Source organism: Brassica napus, chromosome A6, assembly GCF_020379485.1.
Source record: "Brassica napus cultivar Da-Ae chromosome A6, Da-Ae, whole genome shotgun sequence".
NCBI classification, from domain to species: Eukaryota; Viridiplantae; Streptophyta; class Magnoliopsida; order Brassicales; family Brassicaceae; genus Brassica; species Brassica napus.
The window spans coordinates 16,911,598-16,930,682 of record NC_063439.1 but is presented as its reverse complement, the minus strand read 5'-3'; the positions used below and the strand labels follow the sequence as shown (position 1 = coordinate 16,930,682).

The 19,085-nt window shown below is 33.9% G+C and overlaps 4 protein-coding genes across 5 annotated transcripts; 2 read left to right on the top strand and 2 right to left on the bottom strand.

Annotated features, from left to right (window-relative positions):
* Positions 1–377: 377 nt before the first annotated feature.
* On the top strand, positions 378–3,325 carry LOC106401315 (bidirectional sugar transporter SWEET11-like). The gene is made up of 6 exons (XM_013841813.3): positions 378–639; positions 759–795; positions 1,017–1,227; positions 1,318–1,479; positions 1,806–1,925; positions 2,771–3,325. The coding sequence occupies exons 1-6, from the start codon at positions 588–590 to the stop codon at positions 3,044–3,046; spliced, it is 858 nt and encodes a 285-aa protein (XP_013697267.2). The 5' UTR covers positions 378–587; the 3' UTR covers positions 3,047–3,325.
* Positions 3,326–5,096: 1,771 nt separating this feature from the next.
* Positions 5,097–8,332, bottom strand: LOC106406664 (DEK domain-containing chromatin-associated protein 1). Its single transcript, XM_013847364.3, has 11 exons — positions 7,855–8,332; positions 7,742–7,775; positions 7,584–7,663; positions 7,402–7,461; positions 7,200–7,313; positions 7,051–7,131; positions 6,883–6,954; positions 5,953–6,283; positions 5,775–5,869; positions 5,651–5,681; positions 5,097–5,542 (listed from the first exon to the last, which is right to left on the bottom strand). The coding sequence occupies exons 1-11, from the start codon at positions 8,089–8,091 to the stop codon at positions 5,421–5,423; spliced, it is 1,257 nt and encodes a 418-aa protein (XP_013702818.2). The 5' UTR covers positions 8,092–8,332; the 3' UTR covers positions 5,097–5,420.
* A 3,327-nt stretch (positions 8,333–11,659) lies between these two features.
* LOC106447598 (probable carboxylesterase 12) lies at positions 11,660–12,920 on the top strand. The gene has a single exon (XM_022719160.2). The coding sequence runs from the start codon at positions 11,820–11,822 to the stop codon at positions 12,789–12,791; it is 972 nt and encodes a 323-aa protein (XP_022574881.2). The 5' UTR covers positions 11,660–11,819; the 3' UTR covers positions 12,792–12,920.
* A 3,317-nt stretch (positions 12,921–16,237) lies between these two features.
* On the bottom strand, positions 16,238–19,084 carry LOC125575041 (protein INVOLVED IN DE NOVO 2-like). Of its 2 annotated transcripts, none has more exons than XM_048734881.1 (7): positions 18,988–19,084; positions 18,330–18,723; positions 17,534–18,258; positions 17,370–17,459; positions 16,998–17,285; positions 16,716–16,925; positions 16,238–16,629 (listed from the first exon to the last, which is right to left on the bottom strand). In XM_048734881.1, exons 2-7 carry the CDS (start codon positions 18,721–18,723, stop codon positions 16,405–16,407), a joined length of 1,932 nt encoding a protein of 643 aa, XP_048590838.1. In that variant the 5' UTR covers positions 18,988–19,084; the 3' UTR covers positions 16,238–16,404. The 2 variants fall into 2 exon arrangements, with proteins under 2 accessions (XP_048590838.1, XP_048590839.1); XM_048734882.1 differs by having other exon boundaries at positions 16,238–16,625.
* Position 19,085: the final 1 nt, after the last annotated feature.

The window sequence follows — 19,085 nt, the reverse complement described above, 5'->3', positions numbered from 1 at the left end:
ATATGATAACTAATTTTTATAAATCAAAATATTGAAAACCCAAAAAAAAACTGAAATCAGACCAAAATCCGGACTGAACAGGCCTAACATAATCCTTAAAAAAGAGCTTGCCTAAACTGAGACTGACAATCATTAGTAATACAACTAATTAGGTTTTCTTCTCCTAAACCAAAACCCAAAAACAGTTACTTTGGTAAGGGATTTGTTTTTTCTTTTTTTTGCACGTCAACGTGGATACAATTTGGTAATGGATTAGCGTGTGATTTATTTTTATGTCTATAACAGCTTTTTTTTTTTGTACATCTACAAAGACACTAATGCTTTTTAATATACTTTTCCAAAATTATTCGAAATATTATTGTTCACACTAACATATCACTTTTTCCATCTCTCCCACATTAACCCCATTCCTCTCTTTAGCCGTAATCCTCTCTATATATACGTGAATTCCCCGAAATGTTAAGTTCGTGCCATCAGCTTTTATATTAGGAGAAACCACTTACAAATCTAAGTGCGACTTCTCTTCTTCTTCCTCCTCCTAAAAACCTAAACAGATTATTTAAACAAAAAAAATAAACAAGAAAAGCATGCCTCTCTTCGACACTCACAACACATGGGCCTTTGTCTTTGGTTTGATGGGTATGATACTAACGCTTGTGATGATTTCGTATAGATATTTTATCAACGAGTGTACTTATAGAGATGTAGTTCTATCTATTAATACCATATGTTTTATTATATTCGTTTATAATTTCCAGGGAATGTCATCTCCTTCGCTGTGTTCCTCTCTCCTGTGTAAGTTATATATTGACATCTTACTTCAACGTCTATTAAATATTGTTATGTAAATTGAGTACGTATTAATACATATGTCTACGTGCATATCAATATATATATATATATATATATATATATATATTATTATTTTTTTGTAACACCAATATATATATATATATATATATATATATATATTTCGTTATAATAATATTGAGATCCTATATATGAAATGGTTGCAGGCCAACGTTCTATAGGGTTTGGAAGAAGAAGACAACAGAAGGGTTTCAGTCTCTTCCTTACGTTGTGGCTCTCTTCAGTGCGACACTTTGGCTTTACTACGCAACGCAGAAGAAAGATGTTTTCCTGCTCGTCACCATCAACTCTTTTGGATGCTTCATAGAAACTATTTACATCTCTATCTTCCTTGCATACGCACCCAAGAAAGCCCGGGTACATAAACACCCTCAAATTCATATATGAAAAGAATATATCTTTAAATCAAATCAATCCGCTAATTAAAACACTCCTTTATGGACGCAGATGTTGACAGTGAAGTTGCTTCTTCTGATGAACTTTGGAGGATTCTGTCTGATTCTCCTTCTATGCCAATTCTTAGCAAAAGGAACCACACGTGCCAAGATCATCGGAGGAATCTGTGTCGGATTCTCTGTTTGTGTTTTCGCTGCTCCTCTAAGCATAATAGTAAGCACTTCGAAAGCTTACTAAATATATACTCCCCTAGATTCAAATGTTTGATGTTTTGACTACTTCATATATTAAAAACAATAAATATATTATTCTGTTTATCACATTTTGGTTTTACCAATAAAATTTTATCACCCATATTTTAATATTTTATTTGATGTATTAGTTTTAAAGACGAATGCATTAACTATACTCTAAAACAATCTTTCAAATAGAATAACAAAATTTAAAACATAAATCCTTTGTATACGGAGGGAATATAAAAAAAGTGGCTAATTATTATTAGTTTCAATTATTAACATATTTTATGATTTAAATCACAGAGGACAGTAATAAAGACAAGGAGTGTAGAGTACATGCCCTTTAGCTTGTCCTTGACCCTCACAATCAGTGCTGTCGTATGGCTCCTTTATGGTCTTGCTCTCAAGGACATCTATGTTGCTGTAAGCCATTTTTTATATGTCTATATATATGATTACATACATGCATATATATACAAGTATATGATACTGCACGTAGACATGTTTTGTGTAGATGATCCATATGTACGGTCAAGACACGCGTAAACACGTACTCAGTTTCGAAACCTTGATTTGAACTTTTTGGTTATAAGAAAGTGAATATACATTAACATGTTTTTTACATTATATTATTATGCCTTTCACCATATCATCATTCTAATTTTATCATTATGATAAAGTACACTAAATGAAAGTGGGTGCTTTTGTTTCTTGTGTACCTGAGACTTTGAGGTTCTGATCATAGATTCATAGATAAAAAGAGTGATACGAATTTACAAAAAAAAAACAATTAAAGAAAACAAAACCCTTTTGTTTTGTATTGTCCTTTCTTTTTGAACGAAAAGAAAAGGACAATACCAAACAAAAGGGTTTTGCTTTCTTTAATTGTTTTTTGGGTATTGTCCTTTACAATGAAACTATAAACATACTGTATTTATAAAGAGACTCGCTTTATGTTCCAATGGAACATTAAAGAATTTAGCTTTTCCAAAAGAAGTTCAATATATATTAGAGTCTTTTATCTTTATTGTTACATAGAAATTATATTTTCTACGTAACTTCTATCGGTGCCGCACAAGTTTGCTGTAAACTTTACACCAAAAAAAAAGTTTGCTGTAAGCTTTACTTTTGTCATAAGTTTTTTTTACGTACTATATTTTTTTGTTTTTCGTAAAAATTAACGTACTATATTCATAAGCTAGAAAGTGGAAAATGGAGTGTATTAAATAATTATCATGCTATTGCCTCTAAAAAACATTTGTTTGCAGTTCCCTAATGTGCTTGGTTTTGCTCTCGGTGCACTCCAAATGATACTCTACGTGGTCTACAAATACTGTAAAACGCCGCCGCATCTAGGAGAGAAAGAAGTGGAAGCCGCTAAGTTGCCTGAGGTGAGCCTCGATATCCTGAAGCTAGGCACAGTGTCATCCCCTGAGGTTCGTCAAGCGAACAAGTGTACTTGCGGAAATGATCGGAGGCCTGAGGTTGAAGATGGACAAAACGCTAAAAACGGCAAGCAGTCCTCTTCCGCATCACCTACATGAAAGTAAACAACCTTGTTGACTGCAATGTTCACTTTTACCCCAACTTCATATACCAACCACCATATGTACCCTTTAGCTGTCGTACTTTTCTGAGTTTTTTTTATTATGTGTGCCAAGTAGAGTATTAATTATCCGGAATAATATATATGCATTTTCGGATGTTATATATGTTTTTCTAGAATTAAGTTCTCCACTTCTTTATAAATTTTATGTAATTACCTATTGGGGATATGTATATTTCCTATTTTCACATTTAACAAAAACTATCAAATTTATCTATCTTGATTTTCTTCTTTAATTTTTGTTATTAGTTCATTATACGTTGGCTGATTGTTTCAAGTTTAAACCAATATATTATTTCAAACTTTATAGCTGGAACAATTGACATAAACCAATTGACAATGTAACCCATTACATTTCGTATATATACTCTAATAAAAGTACTTTTACGACCAACGTGAAGATTAACATGGAGTTATGAAAATAAAATTCAGAAAATATACAAGGTTCCTATCAGATATATCTTGGTTTGGTTTAGTGACTGTAAATATCAGAATCATGTTTGTTCAGTTAGTATGTTCGACAAATGTATATAGTCACACTCTATACATTTAATAAAAGACAAATGTATATAATCACATTCTACTCATGTATGTAGGCAAAATGGGAGATGCTTTATGGAACTGGATTTCGTATGATCCATGAGTTTAATTTAGCATTCCTAGCAAAACAATTATGACGATTGATTCATTTTTCAAATTCTTTGCCAGCTCGAGTTTTGCGTGGAAAGTACTATAGACTAAGTTTGCCATTGCAAATAAGTTCTACAAATATTTTTTTATGTATATGCTAACATTTCAGCAGCAATCCAACTAATAATGTTGGCGATTGGACAAAAGATTCATTCAAGATATGATATTAAATTGTGGAAGGGTCCTTGGATTTTTAAGAGACCACATAGACTAGCACGTCCTAGTGATCCATCTGAGAATGGCTGTCATTGATCTTATCAAAGGGGAATTGAAAGAATGGGATGTTGAGATGTTTGAAAATTTGGTTGTCCAAGAGGATATACCACTGATTCGTAGTTTGGCCATAAACCGAATCACCCATTGAGATACATTTTGATAGAGTTTCACAAAAAATGGTCAATATACAGTTAAGTCTAGATACTAGGTAAGAAATGATCGATTTAGGCCATAGCACTGAATATCTTAAAGAATGAAGAAGAGAAGGTATACTTGGAACCCGATATCACCATGTTTCAAGACTTTGCTTGGAGAATAACGGTTCCTCAAAAGATGTGCCACCTTATATGGCAGCGAACTTGACATGTCGTCATATGCGATGTTTAATTATTGTCCTAGTGGAGATCCTGATGAGTCAGTCCCTTATGCCAATTTTGAGTGTCCAGCAGCCTTACAGGTATGCGATGTTTAACTATTGTCCTAGTGGAGATCCTGATGAGTCAGTCCCTTATGCCAATTTTGAGTGTCCAGCAGCCTTACAGGTATGGTTTGTCAACAACACCATTGAACCCAAACACTTTCCTGGTACCATGCCAATATATACTATTTTTTGGAGAAAGAACAATATTGAAGACTCAAAACTAGATATGAACTCAAAAACTGGATATAGATCTATATCTTTGGATAATGGTAGTTCTGGAAGCTCATAACGATAAACTATTTAGAAGGATAGACAAGGATCCCCTATAATGGATGATACACATGTAAAAAGAGTGTCAAGCTTGGTTCTTCGGAGAATATGATTGTTCCTACAACATCATATCCATTAAGTAACACTGATTCACAAACCATATGCTTGGAGAACATACTCTTCAAGAATTCAAGATATCTTACATTCCTCGGAGTCATAATGCAATTTTAGATGCTCTATGTAGAACTACAAAATCTATCCACAAAAAACGTTGTTATATTATTTGTTCTATTCCGATCTAATAGTTGAGACCACTTTTTCACTGTTTGATGTCACAAAAAAAAACTTACATAAGAAGTTATCATGTAATCTGTCATTACACATGAAAAGATAGAGAGAAATTTTAAAAATCCTTTCAAACATCCCAATTAAATCAAACCCACAAAATATCCAATCATTCAGTTGTAAATAAATAATAAGTTAGAAACTTAACAGCTACACAAGTTGAAGGAAGAACCTGAAACAACATGAGCCTAACTGATTACATAATACAACATAGTACAAACAAATCCCATTTAGTAAATCACCCCTAAGATTAAACACATGAAGATTAAGTTAAACCTGTCACAGTTTTTTCTCTTAATTTTCATATGTGATATGCAGAAATGAGAAGAAAGACAGCTAATCCTTTCACTCTTCCTCTTCCTTCTTTTTCTCAACCTTCATCCTCTGTGTTTTCCTCTCTTTCATCATCAGCACTCATTTCGTCAATGGCATCAGTGATGATATCCTTCACCTCTGTCTTTCTATGCATAAGATCAACTCCAAAATGGCTCCCTAATATTATGACAAGCAGCAAAAAGAAAACATTTTAATGTAAAAAAACAATCCCTGCAAATTTAAAAGAAGATAACATTTATGAAAACTGAGAAAAGTGAAACATACCAAGCTTCCGCAGAATATCAGATAAAGTTGCCTGTTTTGATACAAAGATCAAAAAATATCTTATAAGTTTAAGACTTTGGTAAACAGTTTGTATATAATCTGTTAAATTTGTTGTAAGTCCTACCGTATTGAAATCCACTTCCTTCAGAATTTTGGCAACCACTACGTGCATTTCTTTTCTGGTGGGTTCTCTTTTATTACCTTTCTTACTGGCTTTTCCTGAGCACCCACACAATTAATGATAAAAAGATTTAATGAACTACCATAATGAAATTTAGCAGAGCTAAGAAATAGTTTCAAACCTTGATCTTTGGATCCCTTTGCCTGTGGTTTACTTGTCTGTTTCTTTCCTTTCTCTTTAGAGGAATCATCCTTATCAACCTTTTGCTTCTTGCTTGAAGATGAAGTTGATGTAACAACTTTTAGAGAGGACTTTCGACCAGCTCTCGCAGACCCTTTAAGAGATTTCTCCTCTTCAGCAGCTGGTTTCTCCTTCTTAGTTCTTTTTGACGAGTTTTTCTTATTGGTTGACTTTTTCTCCTCAGCTTTATCTTTCTCATCTTCGGTTTCAGTATCTTCGCTTTTGGATGGCTGGTCTTGCTTCTTTCCAGATTCCTTTGTCTGCCTTCTCCTCTGAATTATCAAACAGACACAAACAGTGGATATTTATGCAAAACCATTCAAAGGCTCACAAATCAAGTCACATAAAAAGGAATGATATTCATGAAAATGCTCAGAAACCTTTCCTCCAGTAATCAATGCATTGATAAAAATCTGAAACCTCATCACAGAAAGAGCTAAATGTGGAAAACTGAACAACAATGAACATAAGATTACAAACCAATAAAAATAGTGAAGAACCAGTGTTTTAGACATCTCACATCTATTTTGTTGACAGCCTTGAAAACTTGTGTTGAATTTGCTACCATTCCTAAACATTTTCATTGTGGTATCACACACTATGAGCTAATTTACTACGCACAGCTTAGTAAACTATGACATGAACAACAGTTTACAATGCGTTGATGCAATTTGAAACTGTTTTACAACGTGAATTATAGAGCTTCCTAGGTAAAGTTCATGAGGGAGCCCAGACGAAGCTACTCGTATAATAAAGACCACACAGTTTCAAGTAACAACCAACTAGAATTAGCAGTCGGGAGCTAAGAAAAAAGAAAGAATCAGAAGAACAATCACAACTATAAAGACGAAAAAGGTTAAGGATTACAAACCTTGGCAGGGACATCTGATGATTCTCCAGAAGTCACGTTTTTGGCTGTACTCTTCTTCCGCTTTTTAGTTTCCTGTATTATGTATTAAAATTTCAAATCAAAGAGAACAATTCTCAAGCTTCTAAGTTGAGAACAGTAATCAGATTCAGCTGCTAAGAGCTAGAATACCTTTTCAGGATCAGAAAGTACAATATCCCTTGTTGCCTTGGGACATAGCAAAAATTCAAGCACGCTTACGACTAGTTCTTCCTGAAGGAATGTATTATTAGCAAACATGCACAAAATAGATAGATAGACCAAAGTTTCTGATCACTCACCTTTTTCACATTACTTTTGTTTATGGGTATGTCAAGCACATCACAGAAATCAATTAGCTTGTCTTTGATACATTTCTCAATCTTCTCCTTAGTTCTTGCTCTCTGCTTCTCCTCCTGAAGAACATAGTAAACACAGCTCTCAAAACAAGGCTGATCGTGTCCCTGGAACTAAACATCTACTAGACGATGAATTATTTGTTACCCCTTGCTCAGACCAGACAAAACCCGAAAATAGACCAATGTTTCTTTTCAGCGTCTGAACCTGCACAGTTCATTTTTCACACAACCCTTGAGTAAATCAATCATGCAATCGAGAAAACAGTGAAATTCCTAGACAGCATTGGGGTCGTCGTAATAAGAGTTGAAAAGCTATAAATGAGACACCTTTCCTTTCTTGCCGTAAAGAATGGTGTGAAGTAAGAAAAGGTTGTCGTCAGGTTTCCTCTTGGATAGTTTATAAGCCACTGAAAAAACCGAGTTACAGGAGCTTAAAGACAAAAGCAACAATCAGGTGGTGGTAAGAAATTACAAAACACATATACCATTAGGAATCTCCTTAAGCTGTGTTCCACGACCCTGTAACAATGGAATCAACAGTCAACATACTCATACAAACTCAAAAAAAATAAAGAAGAAAGATTAAAACTTTCTCCACCTGCAGAACTGACACGGGCTTGCTCCTCGAAGATCGAGAGGAGGGAGTATGCAAAATGTGAGGCTCTACTTTCTTTATTATCCTCTTTGGCCTCTCACTAACGGGCGATTCATTTTCTTCCTCGCTGTCTCCGTCATCACTTACAGGAGCTTCTTTCTTCTCAGTCTCCTTCGCGGAATTAGCAACAACACCATCTTTCTTGACCGGAGATTCCACCGCTTTGGTTTCGGTCGCCATGTGAGAGAGTGGAAATATAGGCAGATGAATCGAACTAAAGATTTCAGAGCTTTTTGAGGGGGGAGCAGTTTGAGGAAACCCTAATTTGGTGATTTCAAAAAATTTGGTGCCAAAAGGAAAATCGAACACGAACAGCTCGCGGCGAAGCTAAGCTAAGAAATATATATCTCTTATGTTCTCTTTTTCCTGTCTGAAATTTACTTTTATTAACCACGTAAAGTTTTCAAACAATTTCCATACCCGGATAACCCGAAAAATAAAGCCTGGACATTTTTACGGAAATATAACGCCCTAAAATTTTAAGGAATATCCTAAAATATGAATGATTATATAAGCAGTACAATTAAAATAGCATTTTAAAAAAAAATTGATTTACTTTAGATATTACAAGTTTTAGATATTACAAGTGTGGAGTGTTTCAAAAAAAAAATATGATACAACCAAGTGTGTTACTATTAATCATGAAGCAATACAACATGTTTTCGTTACCACATGTCATCACTAAAATGATTTTTAGAAAAATCAGTTGGTACATATAAATATATATTATATTTTTATTAAACTAACTATTAAATTGATTATTGGTGTACAAAATAATATTCTATATTCTTTCATTAAATAAAAGCTATAGAATTATTTAATATGATTAACATATGTATGACAACTAATGATTATGAATAATACATATTTGATAATTTTTGTATTTTCTCTCTTTTTTGTTTAATTTTATATTATTAAAAACAATCAAATGAAACATATAATGAAAATTTAGATTTTTTCTTATATGTTATATTTTTAATTTTTAAAATGACTATAAATTAATAAACGAAAGTCTCACATTGAAAATTTTGTGAACGGTTTAATTTTTTTTGTTCAAACAAGATACAAATAATCATAAATCGTATGAATATGAAACCTCGTTAATAAATATTCATATTATATATATATATATATATATATATATATATATATATATATTAATATCATCTAAATTAAATTATATACTATAGGCTGTATATATTCATGCCCAAAAATCACAATTTCAAACTGAACCAATGAATTAAAATCACTTTGAGATTTGAGAATCCATGAATTATAGAATTGAAGATTTCATCATTATTGATTTATAAAATTTTAAAATCTTACTAAAATCTTTTGTTATTGGTATGATAATTTTTAAATTTCATTCAAATCTTTTAGTATTTAAAAGTTTTAAATATCATGATTTATCAATTCTATTAAAATATATTGTTATTGGATTGTAAATTATTATTATTTTTCCGAATAAAACTCAACTTTGAGAATATCATGTATATAACTGTAAGATTTTTAAAATCTGTGAAAATATTGGAAAATGAAGAAGATACATGAAAATATTGAAAAGGTCAGAATTGGATCATTTACTAAATTTGCAGGAACAAAATTGAAGTTGTTCCATTTTTTTTGTACCACCATTAATTTCTTACTTTATAAGAATAATAACAATCAATAGAATTATATATAAATCGATTACAACTAATGAAAATCTATATAAATATATATATATATAAATATATATATATGATAAAGTTGTTAAATCTACTTAATTTTTGAAATTTCCTCAACTTTTAGAATCATCAAACTCTACAAAAATTCTTGTTCCAATAACTCCAAAGAAACTAATCAAATAAGACAAGCTTAAACAAAATATTAAAAGGCCTATTTAGCTGAATATACAAATTCCTTGTGGTAATTGCAGATCTATGCATTATTTTTAAATATTTGCATAACCATGTAACAATTGTGCTGTGCTGCCAATATTCTCCTCGAACTGAGACGAAAATGTTTATCTGTTACCGGGGTTGAAGAACAAAATGTATTTTGATTGCAAGTGGAGAGGAAGAGCAATATATGTAGAAAACCGGTTATAATTTGACATAGTTGACGTACATACATATTGAAACCGGATTTAGGAGCAATAATTTATTGCGATCCTATATTAGACACATATGTTGCATGAAGTTCATATTGGAATCAGTAACCGGTTATAAATTCTATAAAACCAAAACATCAGACCTATAACCGGTTATAAATTCTATAAATTTTAGATACAACTAAAGAATGAGTTTAACTTTTTAGAACGATACGATCTTTTGACATATAAAATGGATCTAAGCGCTTTGGGTTTTTGCAGGAAAGAAAAATAGTAGTTGAACATTTTTGATTCTTTGCATTATTATCACACTCTCTCTCTCTCTCTTTCTCTCCTCAGTTCTTTGCATTTGTGGTAATTAACAGTGTGTTCAGCTCACGTGTAACGTGTAACAGGTCGTATATTAGGGGCAACCGGTTATAATTTGACATAGTTGGCATACATACATATTGAAACCGGATTTAGGAGCAATAATTTATTGCGATCCTATATTAGACACATATGTTGCATGAAGTTCATATTGGAATCAATAACCAGTTATAAATTCTATAAAACCGAAACATCAGACCTATAACCGGTTATAAATTCTATAAATTTTAGACACAACTAGAGAATGAGTTTAACTTTTTAAAACGAGACGATCTTTTAACATATAAAATGGATCTAAGCGCTTTGGGTTTTTGCAGGAAAGAAAAATAGTAGTTGAGCATTCTTGATTCTTTGCATTATTATCACACTCTCTCTCTCTTTCTCTCCTCAGTTCTTTGCATTTGTAGTAATAAACAGTGTCTTCAGCTCACGTGTAACGTGTAACAGGTCATATATTAGGGGCACGCTTGGTATTACCACAATTTATACAGTACCATTACCTGTTAGCTAATTTATATCCTTTTTTTGTTATCTAGTGCAAATTCCCATATTAAAAAAGGAAACGTATCAAAAAAAGAAGGTGCTCCGTTGATTAAGATGTCTACTTAGGGTCTGACTGGTTCAAACGCAGCGGTTGCGGTTGCGGCTGCGGGCGTTTGCGGATGCGGGTGGTTGCAGTTTCTAGCGGTTTTAAGAGATTTGTACGACTGGTTCTGCGGTTAGAAATTGGTGCGTTTGCGGGATACTTATGACTGGTTAACTACTAAATACAGCAGCGGTTAAATAATAAATTAACAATATTTACATTTTATATAATTATAAAAATATCAAAAAATCATAATATTATAATAAATATGTAAATTATATTTTCAAAGTTATAGTTTTAAATTTTTTAAATTATAGAAAATATTTTTATTTTAAAATTTTATAATATTAATTAAAATATAATAGATATATTTTAGTATTTTTATAATTCCATTTTAAAAATTTTATTTTTATTTTTCTTTTTGTATTTATATGGTTTTTAAGAAAAAAAAAAAAATTATCTTCCCGCAACCGCCCGCAACCGCAAACGCTAGCTGGAACCAGCTTTTGATTTTAAGAGGTTTGGAGCGGTTTGAAGCGATTTGTAGCGGTTTGTATGATTGTTTCGAAACGCTGTCAACCGCTACCAATCGCAAAAGCTGCGTTTGCGGGTGGTATCGGGAAAACCAATCAAGCTCTTAAACTTCACTAGTCAATAATTTAACGCCTAGTTTGAATTGTGTGGCAAATAGATCTTCCGTGTAACAATAATACACATCGCGTGTCTCAACCAAACCAAGCTCCAATAGAATTACAGATACACACACACCCACACAATTTCTCAATATAAACCCAAAACTCACACACAAACCAAACACTATCAAAGTCTCTCAATCTTATCATCCCAACCAACCAACCAACCATGGATTCCGAGATCGCCTTCGACTACTCTCCATTGCTCAAAATCTACAAGAGTGGCCGCATCGAGCGCCTCATGGGAGAAACGGCCGTCCCACCGTCTTTAACCCCAGAAAACGGCGTCATTTCAAAGGACGTCGTTTATTCACCCGACGACAACCTCTCCGTCCGCGTTTACCTCCCGGAGAAAGCTGCCGACACCGATGAGAAACTCCCTCTCCTCGTCTACTTCCACGGAGGAGGCTTCATCATCGAAACAGCTTTCTCACCGACTTACCACAATTTCCTCACGGCGGCCGTCTCTGCTTCCGACTGCATAGCGGTGTCGGTGGATTACCGGCGTGCACCGGAGCATCCGCTTCCGATCTCTTTCGATGACTCGTGGACGTCTCTCAAATGGGTATTCACCCATATCGCCGGATCTGGACCGGAGAGCTGGTTAAACAAACACGCCGACTTCGGCAAAGTGTTCCTCGCCGGAGACAGCGCCGGCGCGAACATCGCTCATCACATGGCGATGAGAGCTGCGAAAGAGAAGCTCAGTCCCGAGTTAAGCGACTCAGGAATCTTCGGGATCATCTTGGTTCATCCTTACTTCTGGTCGAAAGCACCCGTCGACGACAAGGAGACAACGGATGCTGCGGTGCGGTCCAAGATCGAAGCGATATGGATGATGGCTAGTCCCAACAACAAAGACGGAGTGGATGATCCGTGGCTCAACGTGGTTCAGTCAGACTCGGTGGATATCTCCGGGTTGGGCTGCGGGAAGGTTTTGGTGTTGGTGGCTGAGAAAGATGCGCTTGTGAGACAAGGTTGGGGTTACAAGGCGAAGCTTGAGAAGAACGGTTGGAAAGGGAAAGTGGAGTTGGTTGAGAGTGAAGGTGAAGATCATGTGTTTCATTTGACGAGACCTGATTGTGAGAATGCTCTTGAAGCCATGAAGAAGTTCGCAGGGTTTATTAAGGGAGAGATGTAATAGGCGCTCTTTCGTCTTGCGATATGTAATGGAATAATTATCTGTCTATCAGTCTCTGTAATGTTTTTAAGTGATTTATCATATTAGCACGAAAGGCATTAATAATATATATGAATTTAACAAAACAAATAGGAAGACTATTCTCTGGGTTCAGTTCTCTAGTCAGAAGCGGTTCAGTTCTTTTATGTTTTTTTCTTGCGAGGAGCAGCGGACCATTCTCTAGTCAGTAAATGGCTGAGATTGGTGTGGAGTGTCCACATGTAAGAGTAAGAAGTCTTGGTTGGCATTTTCCATTTTCAATATGTTGTGTTTGTGTAGACTTCAGTTGTGTGTTGCAGATCAAGACTTGGAGCTCTCACAATTTTTCTTTGAGAAGAAACGGGAAAGTGGGGTTCAGTGAAAACATATGAAGCCATTAGTTTGTGTAGCTGAAAATGTTTAACTACATGTGGCTCCAGAGTTTAGAAAATGACAGTACAATATCGATCTGTGTATAGGTTTCTTACACGCAACTTTGGACATGAAACAGACAACATTTTACGACATCAATGAACATATCTAATATTACAAAGAGAGCTCTTGAATTTTTTTTTCATCATTCTTATTTCTTAAACTGTTTTATTCGTTTTTCTCTTTTTTTTTTCCTTTATAAAAACACAAACCATTGGACTATAAATAGATATACAACTCTGTTTATATTTTTTCTGTATTTTTAATCGGAAAATTTGAAATGAAACTCGTTTTTTTTGTTTGGTACAAAGTATATGTAGTAAAAACTCTATAAATTAATAATGTTGGGACTATGATATTTTATTAATTTCTTAAATGTTTCATTTCTAAAATTCTATATTTTAATGTATGTTTGATATAATTTTGTACTTGATTTTGCGGTATGTGCATTCATTAATTGTTATGGATAAAAATTTATGTTATTTTTATTCGATTATTTGGTGTATAGAAAAATTTACCGTAAATATAAATACATTTTTAAGTATAAAATGACAAAATAATATTAAAATATTTTGAATTGTTTAGAAAAATTAAAGATATAAACTTCACTATGAATAAAAGACAAAAGATACAATATATTTATATATTGATATAAATTTTATATAGACTGATTATTAATTTATGTTTACACTTGGACCATATATTTATGTAAGGTTTTTCAAAAATTTATTAGTTTATTATCTTATCGAATTGTGTCATATTTTGCATTGGCTCAGCTTGAAACTACTCAAATTTATTAATTATCATATTTATTAATTTATCGAGTATTAATTGATAGAATTTGTATTATATATACAAATGTTAATATTATATTTGTTGAATACAATTAATCCAAGAAGCACTTCTTAAATGATTTATGGCATTCAGGTCATGTTTTCATTACACCTCTAAATAAAATGGAGAACTTCTAATAAAAGAAGATATTTTCGTATTTCAGGATATGGAACTACTAAGAGCATCTCCAAAAGACACTCTATAACTTCGAATATGAAGTTTTTTGCTCTCCAAAAAAGAAACTTCAAAACTTCAAATTTGAAGTTTTGAGGAGTGAAACTCTATATTTGAAGTTTCACTACTCAAAACTTCAAATTTGAAGTTTCATATTTTTATTTGCATTTTGGTCCCTACAACACATCACCTTTATGATTCATAAATATTTTCTCGTTTATTATTTTAATCTTTAAAAAAATTATATCTCATAAATATTTTAAATTTTGTTTACAGATTTTAAATTTTACACATAAAATTAAATAAAACTTTAAAATAAGATTTAAAATATTTCAAACTAGATTTAGACAACAATAGTATACAAAAGAAATTTAACAAAAAGATTTATTAAAACTACATGAAGACATAACTATTACACAAATTTAAATATTACAACAACACTAATAATCAGGTAAGTTTGATCCGGAACCTTCAAAATTTTCAAATATTGTCCAATTTTTTTTGTGTAACTGAAGATGGTTGTAGTTGTTGTTTTTGATGTCTTTTTCTTACAATTCTTTCTTGTTCATATCGAATATATTCACGAGTATTAATATCATCGAAAAGAAATTAGTCTTTTAGCAATATTTTATGTTTCTATTTTACTTTCTTGTTCCGATTTAATGTATTTACAAGTATCAATATCATCTGATTTCAACAAATTTTAGCTCGTAATTTACAAAGTAAAAATGATGAGAGCCATTTTTACTTCGAAATGCACTAATAGATCATAGATGCATTACGAAAATTATTTTATGGAATAATATGGTATTTTGTTAGAAGTTTAATATTAATTAAGTTATTTTATTTAGTTTTTTATATTTTAATAGAATATTTATTAATTAATATTGTTGTAATATGTTTATATATGTGCTAGTTATTTATAAAAGTTTTATGAATTCAGATTAGTTATGACAAATAGAAGGACCATATTATAAAATATAAATAGTTTTAAAGTTGAGTTTGAAGTTTTGCTTTTGGAGAAAAACGTCTTTAAACTTCAAATATAGAATTTTAGAAACTTTAAAATAGAGTTTCTTTTGGAGATGCTCTAAGAGCAACATTATTGGGAGTCCCTTAAGGCATCCCTTAAGGGAGGGGGTGGAAACCGAGAAAGAAAGAGAAGGGAAAAACCCCTAATTAAGGGCTGTCCCTTACTCTCCAACGACCAGAAAAAAAAATAACAAAACAAGAGATTCTCTTTTTCTCTCTCTTCATCCCACCAATAATGTTGCTCTAAGACCTATAAGAAGGATGACTAAGCCCTAAGAAAGTGCATAGAATATTATTCACTTTCAACTATATAAACAAACGGCTAAAACTAGAATTTCCAGACTAATATGTTGTACACACATTCTGTTGATCAACAAACACGACCTTTGATCTATTCTTCTTACTTTAGTGCATTATTTCATGTTTTCTTAGTATCATGAAGAATACTAACAATTCGGCCCTAGACGATGATCAGAAGTGAACATGACCAACCTTTGGCCACCGTGGTCAACACTGATTTACAAGCCCAGCTCAAAGCTTTGTAGAAGCAAATTACTGAGATGAATTCCATTAGGGGAAACAGCAATACCCCCATGAATGAACCCATAATCAACTCTGAGATTCATAATTTGAAAGAAAGATTGGAAAAATACTCCAAACGGTTGGAGCATAGCGTTCATAACCTATCATAATTTGAAGTCAAATACTTAGTTCTCCTAGACATAACCTGTCAAACTTAGTCCTAGATTAAAAGTTCAATAGAATACATTTCCCAATTTGCTTAGTCGTCAACACTTTAAGCAAAAATTTCAAATCTCATAAAATTGCTCCCGATATATCTAAAGTTCATGATACTGCCTCCAATTAAAAGTTTATCTGGATCTGTTAAATGTCAATAGTTATATATTTCCCCCTATACTTTAGAAATTCCAGATTACATGATAAAGACATGAGAGTTAACTTGGAAGTTCTACAGGTTAATTATATTACAACAATAATATGATACATCAAAGCTGTGTCCATAATCCACTAGTAAGTTCTGATAAAGAAGAAGAGGAAAAAAGAAAACAGAATCCGCCAAAGTTCCTTTTCAAAGACATTTGTCCGAAACTACAAAACCGCATCAGCGGCGTTTCGACTTGTCCCATTGATCAAGCAAACAAGTGACACCTTCTTCAAGTGTAGCCTTCCTGTCTTCTTTTAAGTTCCACAGCTCTGTTGTAATGTACCTTCCACTTGGGTTATACTCGTTTATCTCCAACAATGCTCTCGTTACCGCATTATAAGGACCATCTCCTAAATCGTCCTTTAGCTCCTTCAGCTTCTCGTCCCTCTCATCAATCACTTCCTATAAAAAAAAGCTTTAATCTTTCAGAGAGAAAGGATACAACAACATTAACCAAAAGCAGTACAAAACCATTTTGGTCTTCTTACCACTTCTCTTTCTTGATTTTCGAGCTTGATCCGCTTGAATGGATGCCAATCAGGGTCTTTGAGATAGTCTTCCCAGAGCTGGAGAACGTCAATAGCTCTGTCCTCCACGTCTTGCTGACAATACTTCTGCTGCAGTGCATCCATGAACGGTTTCGTCACCAGCTCTCCCATTCTCTTTACACCGATACTTAACTTCCACTCTTTCATAATCTACAAGAAAAACAAAAGATTAAAACGTTTTGAGTGAAAAAAAGAAAGAAAACAAACACTTTTGATACGTACGTTAACCAACTCTTTACGAGCTTCTTGAAGCTCGTCGTTGGTTCTGCGCTCTCTGAGTATAAGCGTTTGGTTAAACTTGTCCAGGTCTGCTAGTTCTTCTTCTTTCTCCGTTAAACCTTTATAGATTTCTTCCACTTCTTTCACAATCTCAGCGTCGCCGTCTGATCCCATGTGCTTCTTCACGTTTAGCTCTCCTTTCAACTGCTCGATCTCTAGCTCGATGGCTTGTTTCTGATCTCTCTGTCTTTCTAGTCTTATGATTTTCTCATGGAGCTCCTCCTTTTGCCTCTGAGAGTTTACAACATCACACAAGTACTAATGAACAATAAAAGCCTTTGTTAAGGGAGAATAAGAAGAGGAAAGACACTAAACCCTTTGATATTCAGCCAGCTTTTTAACTTCTTCATCCGCCTTTTGTTGTTCCATGGAAGCTAGTTCAAGAGAGCTATTCTTGGAGGCATTCTGATAACAACAAAGACCAAAACTATTCAGTTTTAAGCCTAACTTATATTTGAATAAGAGAGTAGGTGGAACACCTGTTGTAGATCTTCAGAGAGATTCTTTCTCTCGGTTTCATTGTGTGCTTCCCGCTTAGCCAACTCAATACCCTTGAGTTCAAGTTTCTTCTTCTCCAACTCCAGCTTCATCTTCAACCTCTCATGATCAGCAAAGATCTTGTTAACATGACCCATTGTTCTCTCCTGTATAGCATTCAGCTCTCTGTTATGCTTTTGCAAACTCTTCTCCTTCTCTTCCAACCTCTCTTTAAGTTCCTTGGACTTCACTGAACACAGCTCCTCAAACTCCTTCACCCCTTTCTTCTTCTCCTCCACAAGCTGCGTCAGATTCTGCACGAGCTTCTGCTGTTTCCTCGCCTCCTCTTCCGTAACCTCAGCTATAGTCTTGAGATCACCCTTCTTCCTCAAGTCTTCTCCTATGAGAGTACTTCCGTTGTAATCATCAGCACGAGCTATCCACGCGTAAAGCCCTGTCTTAGGAGGCCCATGTTTCTTCAGCCAGTCTTTCTTCCCATGACCATCTACTTGATAAGCCTTGTCAAACAGAAGAGCGTTGTGGAGTCCGTTCCAGTCTCTGTTGAAATCCACAATAGCTGTTCCTGAAAACCCCCAGTGATTCCATAAAGGACGAACCCTAGTAGGGTTAAACCCTCTTTGAATATACTCATCTCTAAGCTTGGACCCGCTCTCACCCGCCGATCGACCGTCTTGTGTCTTTCTTGTTGGAATGTTAACCACAACACCTGTGAATGTGATAGACACACAATCAATAAAGTAACAATATTTGGATGCAGAGTGAGTTTATTTACCATACCTTTCCAAGGACACACAAGCTTCTCGTCCTGGTCACAGTCTTGAATAGGGTCTCCGGTCTTTTGGCGCTTAGATGAAGGCTCTGCAGCTGCTGAGTCAGAAAGATCTTGTTGGAGGTACTTGACAAGAGCAAGGTGGCTAGCTTTGTCCTTTGAGGTTCTTTTCTCTGAGTTGCTGTTACCAACTCCGGAAGCATGTTGGAGGAGATCTTTGTACTGGAAACTTGGTTTCTTCTTGTTTGGACAGTAAGGACACTTGAAAGCTTGTGGAGAGAGTTTCACTTTCAGCTTTCCGCTTTTAAGAGTTGGGTAGATTTTGTCTGCATGCGCTTCCATTTCAGATTCGCTCATGTCTGAATCTTCTTCGTCTGAGCTTAAAACCACCGTGCTACCCATCTTGTTGTTCCAAAAATAAAAATATGATCAAAACGTTATTCCTTTTTTCATTCTTAAACAAAGCATTATGTCAATTGCATGTTTATTTTTCAAAGAAATTATGAAGATTTTTTTCGTAATTAAGGAGCCTCAGATGCTTAGAGTTAAGGGAATTTGGACAGCGAGTTCGGATTCAGATGAGATCGGTCTTCACATCAGTTTATGTTTCTGTTCCTAGTTTCTCTGAAGAATGCAGATTAAAGAAATAAGAAAAAATGAACTTACCGAGGGAAGAAGAAGATGACGATTGACGATGGCAAAGCGGGCGATTGGTACTCAAGTGTCGTCAAGATTCAAGAAGAAGCTCTCTCTCTCTCTCTCTA